At 42.2% G+C, this 17,506-nt stretch overlaps 1 protein-coding gene across 5 annotated transcripts in view; it reads left to right on the plus strand.

The window, feature by feature from the left end:
* KIF26A (kinesin family member 26A) overlaps positions 1-17,506 on the plus strand; it is a 102,448-nt gene that overhangs the window by 48,766 nt on the left and 36,176 nt on the right. For 3 of the 5 annotated variants that reach the window (XM_049828342.1, XM_049828340.1, XM_049828341.1), the window contains one exon: positions 3,784-3,950. In XM_049828342.1, coding sequence (XP_049684299.1) covers positions 3,784-3,950 — 167 coding nt within the window. The remainder of the gene's footprint in view (positions 1-3,783; positions 3,951-17,506) is intronic. The other 2 variants (XM_049828343.1, XM_049828344.1) reach the window with 1 other exon arrangement.

Raw genomic sequence — 17,506 nt, forward strand, 5'->3', positions numbered from 1 at the left:
GTCCCTCCCTGCCCTCTCCCCCAGCCTTTGGCCATCTGAACTGGGAACAGCTCGTGCCGTCGTTGCTTGTCGCGGCCCCGCCAACCTCAGCTGCGTGCGTGGATGCTGCCAGCCGAAACGCAGCATGTCGAGCCCTGCTCCTGTGTCCTCGGGACGGGCAGTGGGAGCTGGTACCAAAACCCTCCCATCCATGACGCAGGCACCGGTATGAAGCACCGAGACATCAGTCATTGCTGCATGTGCAAAGTGCCTGGCGTGGCGTTTTCAAGCGTTGATTTTGCTGTGCTCTTACCAGTGTTTGTGTGGCTTTGGAGAGAGCGGAGGGAAGGGGGTCCTGTAGAGCAGTTTTGGAAATCCTTCCTTTGAGGATTAGCTGGCTTCCAGAGGGTTAATGGCTTTTGTCCGGCAAACCCTTTCTTAGAAAATTAAAACACACATTAATCTCTGGATGCAGAGGCCTATGACACTTTAAATATTCAGTGCAGTCGGTAACACTTTATAATGACAAGGTTGTGATTTCTGCGTTTGATCATGAGTGATTTATGAAAATTTAGTGAACGGTGAAGCACAGTTCCCTCTCAGCTGCAGACTGGAGTCTTCTCTCTGTGCAGACTTGCATGCTTAAAGAAGTCATGCAAAGTTGCTCCCATTCCTCTAGAGAACTATATTTTCTACACGCGGTCCCCACAAGAGCGTGGGTTGGGATGAGGGAGGTGCACAAAGTAATTCCTGCATTTAGTTTAAAAACAAAGCCCCTTTATCTTATTCATAACCCTTCAGCAGCTGTAAGCCACACTGTGGTGTGACAAACCAGAGTGCCCAGGAGGGTCCCATTACTTGTCTTTGATTTTCCTGCCTCAGGACAAATGACTTGGACCTGACAAATTTCCTCATACCTGAGCCCTCGTCATCAGCTGAGAGATGTAGCTGTCTCAGGGAGAGCTGTACATGGTTGTGCTGGAAAATCCTGTCACTTTGGATGGTGCAAGCAGTCCTTGAAATGAATCCCAAACTTGGAAGAACTTGTTTTGTGCTTTTTCAGCTTCTTACCATGCAGCAAAACTGATGTTACCTCTGTGTGTAAGAATACTAATTGGGTAATGATCTTTTAGAAATGTAGGCTTCTAAGTTCGCATAGAAATAAAAAAAGCAGTGAAAAAGGAATATATGTTATACATTTCTCATATTTTTGTTAAGTGTGAATAGCTTTTACAGGAATTGATATGTTAACAGATTCCAGTCAGTTCTTACAAATGTGTCACAATTTGCTGTAAAATTCACTGAAGTTCCATGCTAACTCTACAGATTTCATATTTAGCTTTGATTTTGCCATCATTTAGATAATGCATTAGTTAAAGTATGATTGGTTAGAAACATGTTGCTGCTTCTGCCTTCTTTTTTCATTATTTTGCTTAAATGTGATTTTCTTTGTTTCAAAGTCTTGTTGTCTCATGTAGTCCCTGTTGAAAGTGAATGGAAAAATATGTCTTGGGAATTCATCTTAACCCTGTAATTTTTATATCCGAGACAACAGCTCATGTGACAGCGGGTTATGTCTTCCTGGCAGAATGTAGGGGAGTATTCAGACACTAATGTTAGCCTGCCAGTGGTTGCTGGTCGGGTTTCCTTCTCTTGCTGGCCATCATGCCACTGGCCACTGGGCATGGCAGCCTCGTGATGTGCCAGTTTGTAAGCCCCACATACTGGATCCAGAGTTTCTGGTGTAGATTTCTTAGCAAATTGCTAAGTCCGTAGTAAGCTCCACTTATTGTTAGCACTTTGTGTCAGTTCCTGTAACTCAGAAGTTCAGACATCATGTTGGATTTTTCCCAGCCTGCATGTTTTTCCCCATGTCATATACTTTTTGTGACTGGTATAGGTCAAGGCCACACATTTGTTGCTTCAATTCACTGATGATCAAGTACCTCCTTTATTGACCATCTGAAGGTCCTTGTTACTCCATCACTTAGTTTTAAGCCATTAACCACGTGAGCGGATCTCATCCTTTTCCAAGCATCTCTGTTCCTGGCTGTCATTGCCAGTAGACCATGGGTGGGATAGACAGATTCCCCTTTTTAAGCATGTGTTCCTGCCATACCATCTATTTGTTCCAGTGTTGATCTCTAGCGGTGCTTGGTCTCTGCCTTTCTGCCTGCATCGCTGAGAAATCTGATCTCATGAGACTTCTGTATTACAAAGTGAAGGGTTTTGCCGAGGGTTATTTAAACTTTCCAGCTAGGCTTCTAGCGCGAGTAGCTTCACTAGGATTAAGTTAATCTGTGTGAGTATTCTTCTGTGTCAGCCTCACATCTCTTAGGTGAGCTCTGTGAAAGTACTCTTTTGTGTAGCAGTCTATGGTAAAGCGTTAGTCAGCCACTCCATAATGCTGATAATAGTATTAATCTTTAAAGAGCAGACCTTCAAAAGAGCTGGGTGCACTTTCTTCTTGTTGACTTTTCTGGAACTGGGAATTCAGCATTCAACCTATGGGAATGAGTCCAGATGAAACTCGACAGTATTCCACGCACCAGTTGAGTGCTCCTCGGTTGGCAAGAGTTTTCTTTTACTTGGTACCTAATAACCAGGTTGCCTCAGTTCTCATGAGAAAAACTCTGTTTGGGTTGTCAGTGTATGAGAAAATTGAGGGTGTGTATGTAACTGAGAAGGCCCTATTACAATGTCTGCATATCTGTAGTTGTAAAACATGATCTATGGCAGCACAAAATTTAAAATTTGGTGGCATCCCAGGAAGTACTTAATTGCGTTTGTGCTTCATTACAAGGCTGTCTTCTTTTCTGGAATTTATTTTAGCTAATTAGCTGGAAATGTCGACATAGTATTTCAGATGACAGAACCATCATATTTTATCATACATGAAGCAATTAACTCTTTTGACAAATATTTATTGTGGTGTCGTCTTTAATTAAATTTTCAGTACTCCTAGACATAGAGCAGGTTCTTCTGAAAAGGAGGCCTTCCCAGCACTGTCAATGAGCATTTGACTGATGGGGCTTAATTGAACTTGGCACTGGAAGAGTCGGTGGCCTAAACATGAAGATTTCGACATGACACAATTTCACAATACAGATGTCTGATATTTTGGCAAAATCCCCAAAACATCGCCCCTTCCAAACTCTTGTCTCAGATACAGCAGATGCATGATGCTAGAGAAGGTGCATCTCCAGTCACTCCTGTTCTTCCACTGGAACAGTTTGCAGGAGAAAAAAATGCTGTGCACTTGTGCTGGTAAGATAAATAATCCTGAAAAGCAGGGCTGTATATATGTTTTAAAAAATCAATTTTTTTTTATTTAGTTCTTGGGGTTATTCATGTGGAAACATGTTACAAATGTGACTGTTTGGTTAGTTCCTCTTAAACAGATAGGTCTTGTAGATGATGTGCCACTGAGAAATAATTCCTGACAGTTATAACTGAACCAGATAAACAGTTCTGCCAGTTCCCAAATAACACTGTAAAACAAAAGGGTTCTGCTTATCTTTTTCCATTTCTTCATGCCTGTCAAACTATTTAAGTGTGCATTACCCATCACAAAGGGTCTCTGTTTTTCTGCTCATCTGCTGCGGTCATGGTTTTTACCTTCTATGTTGCAGGACCTACTGCAGTACGCTTGTCCAGCTGGATTGCTCTTCAGTCGCTGCTGATCTTCGCCTTCACCCTTGCAAAGACACTCTTTGGAAGTGCTGCATGAGATTTCTCCCTGTCATGGCCATTCAGCAAGTGTATTAACCTGTACATGTGGTGTTTGTTCTTTTTTTTTTCCAGACAGAAACAGCACCAGAAAGTGGCCGAGAGGGTCCCAATGTTCAGATCAGCTCAGGGCAGAACAACTCCGACCCTGCGGGAGCAGGTGGCTCAGCAGCCTCCCAGAGCATGGTTGCTCCAGCTGGGGTCTCGGCAGGTACCTCAGCTGCGGCTTCATTCTTCATAAGGTAGTTTTTCACCTTTCTGCTTTCTGTAACCGCTCACGGGTCTTCAAACGGTTGTGAAATGCTGTTGAGTCTTTGCTGTGGGTAGAACGTGTAGCGTGCGGTGCTGGTTGATGAGAGGTGGAGTTGGTCACCTGGTCATGACTGTGGCTTTCCACTGCCGCTGGGGAGCAGGGATGTGATGGTGATGCCCCTTTCTCTCTCTGGAGACCTGATCAGGAACCTCTATCGACGAAAACCCAAGAAGATGTGTGTTGGTCTTTGTCTAGTCCTTAATGGCCATTTCCACCTGTAGCAAGTCTGTTATTCTGTAGGTTTCCTTGGAGCAGAAACTGAAGTAGCAAGTTTTTTTTTCATTCGGATTTAAATGAAAAAGATTAGACTTTTATTCAGTAGGATGGCTTAAGAATGCAAATACAAGTTTTTCCATAGTTGGTAGCAACAGTTAAAACAGCTTAAGACATTCTTTTTTTTTAGCAGTAGCCCAGAACAATCTTTTTTTTCCATTCTTGGGTCTTATAACAAAAATGGTATGTTAGTTTTATTTGTGAAATGTTTGTTGTAATTAGCAATGTTGATTAAATGCAATACGCTGTCAAGCAGATGGTATTTAAAACAACAAAATTCAGGGCTTTGTACTTGCATTCCAAACTCTTTTTTTAATTCAGAACTGAACATGTTTTGAAACAATATTGAAAAACGTATGTCTGTGAATGGCATTAGAGTCAAATTTATGCACTGAGTGAGGATCCTTCTTATTATGTAATCATCATGGTAATTGTATTGTTTCCTTTTCCTTGATCTTTAAAATGTTTTGCACCGTGTTTACTCTAAGTTACAGTCTGACCTCAGAAAGGGCTCGACTTCCCAAGTCCTGTTTTTTAGAAGAACGTAGCACAATGAGTCTTAAGCATTATATGCCTACATATTACAGTCTGTCTGTACACAGAGGTTGGGAAATGACTGCCCAAAGAGTGGTGTCTGTAAGTTGGTGCTTTGTTTTCTGCGCTAAGTGCTGCAGGTTTGAAGTCGACACAGAGAAATGGTTGCTTACAGAAGATGACTTGTTTCATTTTAAGACAGGTGTCTGAAATCAGTGGGAGTGGAGAGGAGAGGTAAGGGGAAAAGCTCAGACATCTCTTTTCTGGTTTAGTTACCTAAATAAGGGCAGATGAATCCTCTCCAAAGTACCTAGACTGGACAGCAGCACAGCTTTCGTTGCTGTATTTTGTATTGTGGGTATGAACAATGGGATTTAGCTTAATCTACTTTGGATTTATTACAGTGTAAATCTGTATGCCATACACAGATGTAAAGACTGTCACTTTCACTAGGGAATCCAGAAAATAAAATAGCATCCTTGGAATTGAGAGAAAGAAATCAGTGCCTAATAATCTGAAATAAGACCCAAAATCTTTTTTCCCAGTGATGCTTTTGTCACTGGTCAGCAAAACTGAGTTCTGTTTTTTTGTGAAGTGGCATATCCTTACTAATGATTGTTTTGGCTTGATTCAAAGATTTTTGAAGTGAGCAGCAAGACTGCGAATGAGATCATTGTGCATTGGATCAGGCCCTAATTGCTTCTCATGAATCTGTCTTTGCCTTGAGTGAAAGTTTTATAGCTTTAGTAGCTATGTGCTAGCTAAAACATTTTAAAACCCATTAGTACATTGCTTATTCCCTACCCATGTTTCCTCTGTTCAAAATTGATTCCTTTCAAATTTTTTTAACCAAAGAACAGGGCTGGTTGAAATTTTTTTGCACAAAGCACTTCTTTTTCTTTTTTTGTGGTTGTTGGAGAGAAAGACTTAAGTGAGAAATAAAGTTTTCCTTTAACAGTTATCAGTTATCTGAATTAGTTTTGTAGCATTTTCATGATCTTTCATCACACTGCTCATTAATGTACTTCAGCATTCATTTTTTCAGTATTCTGGAGCCTGTCTAAGAATCTCGGGTTCCCTAAAAACAAGCATTCAAGAAACAAATTCAGTAATGACTGTGATTAAAAACACAAATTGGAAGGCAGAAAATCTCACAAAGGCTGGGGGAGGGAGATCCATTATTGATCCCTGGCAGGCGTAAATAAGTTGAGCAGGTCCTCAGGTGGGAACCGTTGCATAGCATTGCCCAGGCTGCTCCACCACCATGGGTTTTAACCTCAGGAGAGGCTCCCTCTCCCACTGCTCCTTCTCTTCCGACCCCTCCTGCCTTTGGGACCTTACGGATCAAAGTTTCCGTGCTGAGTCTTCCTCCCGTCCTCGAGCTGTGCAGTCCTCAGCAGGAGGGGAGAGGAAGAGGAGGAAATCCTCAAGGATGAGGGAGAGACAGATACTGGCAGAAACTGGGGTGGAAGCAGCTTATCCAATACAAGTACTGGGATATCAACAGTGTTGGCTGGTTTTGTTCAGCACTGATGGGATATCAGGCTGCTTTGCTCCAGGCTTTCCAGCCCAGTCTCCTCTTTCCCTTTGCACCATCCAGCCTTGAGCGTGTTGAGGAAGAAGATCATCCCTGCCTTGAATCTTCTGCAGCAGCATCCACTTCTCTGTCCTTCGTCTCTCTGTCCAGCTAATCCTTCCTCAGCAAGCACCTAGAGATGGAAGAGGAGTCATGGCACTAGTGTTATGCTGTAGTCCCTGCTCATTGTATTTGCTGATTCTTTCCTTACTGTGTTTCTCTCCTCAGTCACTTAAATTCTGAACTTCATAGCAGGGCCAGTGTGTCACTTGTGTTATGCAGAGCCTGGCGCATTTTGTTTCTTGTTCTCTACTGGAATAAATGCAATTAATATATCGATAATCACACAGACACACTCTTTTTTTTTTTTCTTTTTTTTTTTCCCCCCCAAATCATTGCCCTCTCTTTGACCAAATCTACTGAGTACCTCCATCTTTTTACAAAAGCCCTTTTGTAAAAGGGGCTGTGGCTGGGACTTTAGCTCGGGAAAAGGGCTGTTCTGTCACAGAAATAAAGTAGCTAGGCAAAAATATGCATGTATGTTAACATTCAGTGTATTAGGGTGCAGGGTTAGTTATTTTGGAAGACAAAGCCTTCATAGGGTGCTTGTGGAAACTGCATCTGTGATTTCCTTAGCAGCAACAAAACTAGATACAGATTTTTTTCACATGAATAAAGGATTCCAGTCTTGTTCTTCATGAAACAGCATTAACTGTGTTTGTACAGGTCCTAGCACAATTAGCTTTTGGGCTGTGGCACGGTTTCCTGGCAGCAAATAAATGTCTTTTTCACATTAAAACTAGAGTCTCTATTCAGTGAAATAACACCCTTTGACTCTTGCTTGTGGGCTGTCTTGTGCCTGGGAAGGGAGGAGGTCTGTGCAGGTTTTTTTTGGTTTTTTTTTGGTTTTTTTTACTCCAGTTTGTTCCTCGGTGAGAGTCATAGCTTTGTATTTGTAAGGTCACAAACTGAAAAGACCCTACAGAGAGTTCATGTCCTCACCTGGAAAATAATAACTAAGAGCTGCAGCAAAACATTTACCTGGTGATAAGAGGGACCGATGGTTAGAATGAGTACCTTTAAAATAGTCTTTGCAGTGAATGCATTGATTTTCTTAAGCACATGTGCAGCCAAAATCTACATATTCATCCAAAGCTCTTTCTCATTTGAATGTCATATTTAATTTCTTCAAGCTTAATTATGTTCTGCTTCTCAAAAAAAAAAAAAAAAAAAAAAAGTATTTTATTCATTACCTAGAAATTCAGACTGTCTAGCATGGAAGTGCTAAGTATTCAAAATCAAAGCCAAATATTAGAGCCAGCAGACAGAAGTGTATTAAGAAATTAAATCAGTTTTAAGCTTTTTTCCTCACTCTGATCTGTCATAGAGGGAGGAAAGCTTTGATTAACATCTGACTGTGTCACACAAGCAAATTGCCAGACATTACTCAATGGTCATGTTACCGAAGGACCAGAGGATTTAGCAGAAAATGCAGCTTCTCAGTAGGTCACTGACAGAAGAAGAAAGCCAGAGCAAAAAGCGCAGTTCATGGGCATGGATGGCTGTGAAGAGGCTCCCAGTTTACCCTTACAATGCAGGAAGAGAAGTTTAATCTTGCATTCTTCAGATTTAAGAAGAATGCAGCTGAGCTTTGTCCCTTGGTGTGGCATGAGCTGTGCCTTGCTTAGTGCTCCACGTTTTATACCTGTTTACAGGGTTTGGTTTTTTGGTATGAGGAACCTGAACAAACTTTATATTAGTAAGTGAAAATATGTGAGGTAGTTGTAGGACCCTTCTGTGGGCTATGCTTGCAACTAAGTAAATATTGGCATATTGTGGTATAAAGCTGTAATAAGCTGTTGGGATTTTTGTCACCCGGACACCTGGGGAAGAGAGGAAAAGGTGTTTCCAAGAACAGGCAGGAGAAGGGCAGCGAGGAGGAGAATGGGCGAGCACTTGGGAAGAGGTTAATGGGCCATCTGCCAAAAAAGAAAATACCACTCCCTCGGGAAGGAGAATCAAGGCCCCCCGGAGAAATGGAGCCTGTCGCCATTAACACGCCATTTCCACCTGTGGGTGGCTGGTGATGGTGGTGGGGGTACGGCGTTTCGGTGGGAGCGTGGGTGTCCAGCCTCGGTGCGCAAGGGCCAGAAGAAAGGAAGGTCTGAGCAGTGACGGGACAGCTGGGAAGAATCAAAGCTGTTCAGAAGAAAATATGTATAAAAGCAAGCCACCCTGGGCGATGTTGAGCAGAAGACAAACTGTATTAAGTCCCCCTTCTTAAATTTTAATCATGTTTGATGTCAGGTTATTTTCACATCTTTTCAAACTAATTTGGTCGCAGGGTTGCACTTGCTGCTGTGGGACTGCTGCCTTTGAAGCAGGGAAATAGCTGTGTAGTTGCAGCTACTTTCCCTGGCACCCGCCTGCTTCTGTTTGATGAATTAGTCTTCCAAACATGGCACTCACTAGTTTTCAGGTTTCTAAATTATTTGCAGCGTTGCTGGGCTTTGCTAGATTAAAACCATTTAAGTTAATAAATGTGGAGAATCGCAGTGGTGAATCACACCCATTATCTTTCCACTCTCGTCATATTGCTGCATGTTTGGGAAAGCTGTGTCAATTTAGACATGATATAAAACATTACACATGATATGCTTTTTACAAGCAGCTTTTCTTAACAAGATATAACATACAATTTCTGAGTAATGTAATCGAACATCTTAAGAGTTAAAATAAGCATAGTCGTCTTTCTCTAGATTCAGGATGTTCCATCATATTTTAATGCCTGTGAGTTGTGGATTAAAGAATCTAATTATTCACTAATGAGCAGTAATGGTACATATAAACTAAGGGTCACTATCCTATTACAGGCACCTGATGGTTCACTGATAAACATTTGGTCATTAGATTGACCATAAAATATAGTCAATAATTGAGGTTACTCATAGAGCAGACACCTTATCAGCTTTAGGCATGGTGGGGCAGCCTGTCAGTACTCTGTGTACTGATTGTGCTGTGACTGAGCATATGATTAGGGTATTGAAGCAGTCTGTATCTAATGAAACTGCAGGAAAGGCATAGCAGTATTAGCACAACCACTAAATGACTAATGTGTTTTTGTTCCAAGCCTCAGACACTTCAATTAGTTCCAATAAACTCTGATCTAGTGTAGCGGTAGGCAGAGAATTCAGATATTTTGTGTACAAGCTTTCATTACGCTAGTCAAAATTTGTAACGTTTCGGGGACAGATGAAATCTGTGTGGCTCTGAATGAAAAACGATGGAAATAATAAAGGCTGTCATTACCATTTGTACTTCATTTTTTTCAGTTTTATTTTTGCATTTTTTAGTTTAAAATACTTTGAGACAATGCCTAGTGCCTGATTTAAAAGATGAAGCTGACAGCAGCAAATTAGATGTCTACATATTCTGCTTTAAGGTCCGTTCATGCAGTTCATGTAGGCTTGTGCATATAGATCTAAACTTAGAATATGTTCCTTAGCATTTTGTACCATATGGAACATTAGTCAAATAGTCTAGTTCTTGAAGGCTTTTGTAGAGATATTGATTTTACTGTGCTTCAAACTGTTGCTGGGAAAATAACCTCAGAACCTATTCTTTTATAATGTTTTTTTCCATGAGGATGCCTTAACTTTCATAAATTATTTAATATGGTGAAGGATGCAAAATGCCTTTTGTCTTTCTGAACTGCTGTTCAGGCTTCAGTTATGCGACCTTGGAAAGTAACCATAGAAACATGTTAAAAGCATCAACCGAAAATCAGTAGTTCGGTTTGACAGTGATGCAAATTTTGTGAAAGAAGATTATGATGTATTAGGAACACTTGAGGCATATATTACCGCTAACCTGTTAAACCTGATTATTCCATGACTATCAGTACTTTCAGAATTTAATGCAGGGGAAAAAAAGCACAAAAAAAATGAAACATACTTTTTTTTTTAAGTTGCCATGTTAGAGATGCTTCTAGCTAAATCACTTCAGCCTGTCATTCTCTGTCCTGTTAAAAGCAAGAATTATATTTCTGCTAAGCTCATAATGTAGTTCACTAGTTCTCTGTATTTAATAGCTGTAAACTTTTGCCCTGTACCCTGCTGGGATGCACTGGTATCCAGGCTTTGTGCAGAGCTGGCACAATTTAAATCTCTTTGACAGATAAAGTGGATAACTGGGTTATGAACAAGTAGTAGTTCACTGAAAGGCGAAGAAAATGTGTGACTCATTGGATCCTGAGTTAGACCTTTCGGTGCTGACCTGTGGTAGTTAAGCTGGTCTGTGAGGTTGAAACAGAAGTGCTTGCTGTAGTTACAGATAACCATAGTAAATTCTTGGTGAATGATGGGTCAAGGGAGGAAGCACAGTCACTTGTTAAAGCTTCCTCAGTAAGCATAACCCACGCCCAAGAAATCCTGCGTTGAGGTGATGCAGGAATATTAAATTTGAATTAATTACCTAGGAAAGTGGGGTACCAGCTCTTCCTAATTAAGATTGCCTTGCTGGCAGGTATGTCCAAAACCCATGCATGGTTTGTCCCTGCTTTGCAGTGTCGTTAGCAGCATCACAGGAGCTGCGGGGCTCTTCAGGGAGGTGATGGCTCGCTGGCATTAATGCAGCTCGACAGCCGCTCGGTGCATCAACCCTTCTTCATTAAATGCCCCGCAATGCCCCATTTTTTTTTTTTTTTTTTTGCTACCATTGGGTCACTGGTGGAAGCTGGTCAGGAAAGGTGGCTGAGCAACCTGCGGCTTGGGGAGAGCTACAGATATGCAGATGAAGGGGAGCATCAAGCTGTTCTGGGGTGGAGCCATATGTATAATTAGCCTTTTCCCTGTACTGAATGCCTCCTCTGAATCTAGTGGGCTGGAGCAGCCCGGTCCCCGCAGCGTCCTCCCCACCGCGTGGTGCTGGAGAGGGGGATGCCTTCCCAGCCACGTTTCCCTTTCTGCGTGGAGGCAGGGAGAGCAAGAAAGCCCTCGTGCAGATGTGCAAATGGAGACGGAGCGGGTGCCACCGAAGGGCTTGCCTGGTCTTGCCAGTGCCATGCCGCGGCTGCGGGAATGTGGTCGCTAGCTGTCCCCGGAGAGCAAACGTGGCCCGGCTGTAGCACGGCGCTGTGCGGGGACTGGAGACGGGGCAGGGTGTGCAGCGTTGTGCCGTATCTTGTATCATCCGAGGGCAGCTTAAGCTTTCCGAGTTGCTGTGGCAGCATACTACTGCCTATAATTAAGGACAAACAAAACTGCGTACGCTTTAGGTATAGCCCATTTCACGTTAGCCCGTAAGTAGGATAAGTTAGAAGATAAGCCTGAATTTAGTAGGCTTTGTTCTTGGAAACAGGAATGACTCTCAGGACAGCGTGTTTAAGAGCAGAACATCATTATTGGTATCGTTGCTAATACTGCATCATCCATTCAGACAGTGCTTTATCAGCATATGGTAAGCCAGGCTCCCTGCTATGAAGAGCTCATCCGTGATGACTACGAGACTGACGGGGCAAGCAGAGATGAGACACAGAGCTGTATTTCAGCAAAGGGAGGAGGTAAAGAAATTGGAGTAGCTGAGAGGAGAGGGAAGGTAGAGTTTCGGACATCGGTGCTGCTGAGATAGAACACTGCTAAAAGCGTGAAAAATGTCACAAAGGCCAGTAGATCTGTGATCAGGATATGGCTATTTAATTAGAGGGGGGAGGCACTGAATGATCAGCCAAGGTGGAGAGCCCGTGGTGAGGATTGGAGAGAGCCTCAAAGGGAACTGGCTGAGAAAGAGGGGGTGGTGGTGACCAGATGAAGCAGCGCTGGGCATCTAGGGGGCAGCGCCTTGGAAGAGCAAGGTCCCCGGTATAGAGGGTTAGGGATGATGGTATGAACCAAGGAGAGATCATGCAAGGCATCGGTTAGGAAGATGTTTGGAAGGAGAACCCTCACCTGGATAGCACAAGCTACATGTGTTGTGTGGGAGCAGGTTGGGCTATGCTGGAGGTGCCGAAATGAAGAAGGGAGGGAGCCTGGTGCCAACCACATTGGTGGGAAATATGGAGAGGAGGAGACAGTGAAAGAGGGGCAAAAAAATGGATCTAGGGATGTGGGTAGCTCATGGTGAGGTCAGGATTTTGGAGAGGATGTTCCAGGTCTTTACTCCAGCTTCATAGCAAAAGCAGAATTAGGGCACAGCAAAACACTTGCAGTGTTTTCTGCTGACTAGATGCCTTAAAGATCTTTATCATATGAGGTCATCCCTGGGGAGGGCTGATTTTTGTCAGCCCTGAGTGCCTTGATGGACGATAATATAGGAGGTTCTGGAGTACCAGAGGCAGCCCCTCCAAGAGATGTGGTGACTTTTTGAGCTGCTCTAGGTGGTTCAGTGGAGACTGCTGTTGCAGCGGTTGGGTCTTGGATTAGCTCTATATTCTGAGATGTTCATGATGCTCAGGAGGAAGAGCAAAGCAGAATAATTTAAACCAGATGTGCTCACAGATATGTTGGAGGGGAGAATCTGTGGCTTCAGAGACACCCAAGTTTGAATTTATTTGTGGGGGTAAACGGTGGCTGGTGGAAAGGATTTTAAACTAGGGAAAAGTCTGAAGTATTTATGGGTAATCTTGACTGGAGTCGTACAGATATTTCTTCTCACTTTGTTGTCTCTCTGATCTTCTGCTCTCCTGAACTTAATATTTTCTCCCTTAATTTAAGGATTTTTCATATGATCCTTTCAATAATTTCTCATTCATCCATAGCTGAACGCACCTGATTATTCTGTTTTCCTGAATATATGGAATCTCACTGTTGTCTAGCTACCATAGTCTCTTTTTTCCTTTTGGCTTCTTCCCTTCTTTCTGCCCTTCCTAGCTTGTCAAGAGGACCACTTCTCCTGCCTCCCCCCCACCCCAGCCCTCCCAGTCTGCCTGCTTTTTTGGTTCCTGGACTCCTGAACAACAGTGCTTGCTCTGACTCCGTTATTTGGGGCTCCTCAGCTCGGTGGCAGTGGCAGCTGTGCTGGTGGTTTTGCTGCAGTGGGAACGGAGCATTCCATAGGTAAAATGATAACTGTGACTTCCCTGCGGGGATGTAATTTGACAGTTTGCACCTGTTTTGCAACTTTATTAGTGACTTTCAGACTCTTCCAATAATGTATTTAACTATTTTAATACTTCTTTAAGACAGACAGATTTAGCAGGCAGAATAGTAAAATCAGACTGATAGTTAATTGAGTATTGAATATTTAGTTCTCATGGCTGACTTGCAGTCACTCTAACAGTTTACTGCGTGCAGGATGTGGTTTGCAGGGCAGATGGACTTTCAAGTGACACTGTTTCTATTCTGAGCTAGACTGTTTTCCGTGCTTGTGCTCGTGGCAAAATAAGACATCCCACATCATCATTTATAACAAAAATGAAATGTCAAGCCAAAATAATGCACCAGCACTGTAGCTGCAGTGCTTGATCCACTGCAGGATTGCTCTGAAGGTACTTTTAAATTTTTTGTGAATTAGCAGTGAATTTTGGCTTTTTAAAACTTCCCTCATCCTTCCTGCTGGAAGGGTGGAAGATGTTTCTTTTGGCAGGACATTTCAAAGAGCTTAGCCAGCACCTCGCTCGGCATCAGTTAGTGCTGCTTTGCTGGTCATCACAGAGTGACGTTCTTGGGGTTGCTTTCTGCTTTGTTGGGCTTTTCATGTCCTCAGTGGTGGAGCTCGCTTATTAAGAAGCACTGCCCTATGGAGTTTTTACTGGAAGGAAATGACTCAGTGGAAGTTAATCAGCATAAAATGAATCTAATCTAAATGTTATTAGTGAAGCTAGTTGGAGTCCAGGGCAAGCTTCAGAATATTCTCTGATAATCTGTCTTGAGCAGGTCTTCAGGAGTTGCTTATTTCTGCTGAAATTTGAAGTTACCATCTTTCGATCAGAAATAGTCAAATCTCTCCATCTGCAGTGGTGGAAGAACATGCATCTCACATTTTCCTGCTAAGTGCTATTTTAAATGGCGCTGCAATTTCAGCCTATTATACCTCTGAGAAGGATCATTTCAGAACTGATGTCAGTTAAATAAATCACAGGAACGCTGGGCTTTAAGAAGCCCGTATGTACCTCCTCTGTTTAAAAATACTCATTGTGTGGGCATACGACTTCTGTACTTGGGTGATTTCCACTGCATCATTTAATGCTGTCAGTGACCATTTAACTCGCTAACAGTAGAAATAAGTAAATGCCCCCCTGAGAAGTTATTTGCTTGGCAGTATAGGTGTCAAGCCTTTGACTAAGCATCTGAAATAAAACCCAGCTGAAGCGGGAATGGATCCTTTGTGGATTTTGTAGATGAGCACTAAAATGTGGAACTGAGGGAGCTGGAGGTGATGAGAAAGGTATGTCGGTGGGGATGGTGTGTTGGGGCAAAGGAAGGTAACCTGAAAATGTAACCCACCCCAGAGCTTTTATGGTAAAGGAGGCTTTACAGTCACAGAGGCTAAGTTGTATTCAGACTGCTATTTGTGATCAGGAATGTGAAAATACTGACTTTCTCCCTCATTCAGTCCCTCTTTTTCCTGTCTGATATTTGCCTGAATCTAGTGCTTCAGAGGAACCCTTGTTAGCCATGTCCTGTATTTTATCTCTCATCCTTTCCACTCGCAAATGTGCCTGTTTCTTCCCTGGAGCGGCCTGAATGAGCCGAATGCTTTTGCTTTTCCTACCAGATTATTTTTGATGAATAGCATGGAGTGTAATATCCTTTGTAACAAAAATAATTTATTGCCTGGTAAGTCATTTTGATACTGGCTTCTTTCTGTATACCTGGAGCTCATATTACAGGGTAAAATTTTAAGTGGTCTGTTTAAGCAATGACTTTAATAATGAAGGGCTAGTTAGAACCATTGTTTCTGTTTCATTACTTTGTAGTTTTAAAAATGTCTTTATTACTTTTTGTGATAGAGTACAAATGAGACTAGAATTTTATTTTGCTCAACCTGACTGTTTCACGAGTCTTATGTCTCACTGGCAAATAAGTCCAACTTTCTTGCCTAAGGAGTGTGCTTAGATTGATGTGGTTCTGCCTGCTTTAGCTCAGTTAGTTCATGAAACAAAGCGAGGAAATATTGCTGGCATTCAGGTAGCTGTATTTTCAATACGTAGCTAGCTATGCAGTGTGCAGCCCGGGAACTGACATATTTCTATATTAGGTGTTGACAGTCTGGCTTACATAAAGATTAACCTACACAGGTTTTCAGCAGTTTGTCATATGGTACAATTGTAAACAGCGAGTATGGAAGTACAGCAATATGTTCATTTGCTCTTGCTTTGTTTAACATCATTAGTGAACAGAGCTGGAAATGATATGTGGCAGGCTGCAGTGACTAGCTGTTATTCTGGGGGGGGTGTGTGTGTGTATATATATATATAAAAATATATATATGTATATATATAAAAGTCAGTTCCTGAACCCTGGTCCTGGCTGCTGAAGCAATGTTCTTTGGCCAGAAAAGCGTCTTAAATCTGCAAGCTGAAAAGAATATGGAGCTGACGTCACTCATGACAAATTTTGTAGCAGCAACCTCAGAAACTGCTTGTTTGGGAGAACAGAAAAAACGATTGGAGTGCAACAGGGCTTGTGAAAATCTGTCCTTTGCCATTTCTTAAATGAAGAGGAGCTGTGAAAATTCCTTCCTGGATTCCTGTATGCAAATCACTTGAATGCTTGAAGATGGGCTTGTTTGGTTGCTTCTGTTTAAATAATAAAGTGTAGCTGAGAGGAGGGATCAGCTCTTGGCTCTGTACAGCATGAGGAAGCTCTTTTTATGTCAGGAGTACCCTGCAGGTTTGTTTTAACTTGTCATCTTCCAGGGGTCTTTTTGAGTTTATTCCAAAGTGGCTTTGCCTGGTCTTTCGGTATGGTGCCTGAATTCAGGTGAGTCTTGGTTATTGCTTACTGATGCATGAAGCTTTGATTCCATACTTTATGAGGATGGGAATAGAGTAGGGGGAGAGCAACAAGGACGGTCAGAAATCAAGGAAACTTGACGTGTGAGGAAAGGTTGGAAGGATCAGGACTTTTTAACTTGTAAAAGAGAAGACTGGGGTGTGGTAGTGGTCTTCGATAAGAATTCAGTCTCTTACAACAGGTAACAGGTGCTGCCAGAGAAGGAAATAAGCTCCTCTGCATGTCTACTGGGGAGGTGGAGGGAAAATAAGGAACAGCAAGTCAGATTTATGAGACATGAGGTGTGAATTTTCTAACAGTAAGACTAGTTAAAAACTGGAATTGATTGCCTCAGGAGGCTGTGGGCTTGCTTTTACTGGAGATTTCCAGCAAGTTGGACCAATACATACTGGAATGTATTAGGTAAAGTTCATCCTACCATGGAGCATTGGGAAGGTGTAGATAACCTCTTAAAATCCCTTCTGGACCCGTCTTCTCTGATCAACTGTGAGCAGATGATGTTCCTAATATGTCAACATAGCTGATTTTTATTTCTGCCTTGCTGATTTTAATAAGAGATAGTAAGAGAAAATTAAGAGGTCACTCAAAGCGAGAGGCTGAAATTCAAGCCTGAATTGCGAGATTATGCTATGTGCAAGAGGCAAGGCATGAACTTAACCTCATATTGGAGATACTTTCTCTCGTAAATGTTGGCTTGGTAATATCCCCACAATATTAGATGTGGTTTGACATTTTGGAATGTTTCAGAATAATGGTCTTCTATTGAAACTTTATTACCATCACCCATTATAAAAATGCTATTGTTTGAGGCTGTGCATTGTGATCCAGATGAACTAATTATTTATTGAGGAAGTTGAAGCACTGAAATAAGGAACATTAATTGTTTGTTCTTCCTGGCAGTGCTTCTCAACAGCATTGCTGGGACAGCTAAGCAAACAAAGGTTTGGTGCTGTACTTGTGTAATGGTATTAATGTGAGGAAAGCCTTTGTATCCTCCTGAAGCTATATATGCATCACAGGAACCTAGTAAGCTTGTTCTAGGGGGAAGAACAGACCATAACCTCAAAATTTAACGTATAATTTATAAGTGACTCCTTGGACAAAATTTATTGTAGAAATACAGATGGTGCCTGTCCTTCTCAAACCTTC

The sequence above is a fragment of the Accipiter gentilis genome, chromosome 25 (assembly GCF_929443795.1).
Source record: "Accipiter gentilis chromosome 25, bAccGen1.1, whole genome shotgun sequence".
Lineage (NCBI taxonomy): Eukaryota > Metazoa > Chordata > Aves > Accipitriformes > Accipitridae > Astur > Astur gentilis.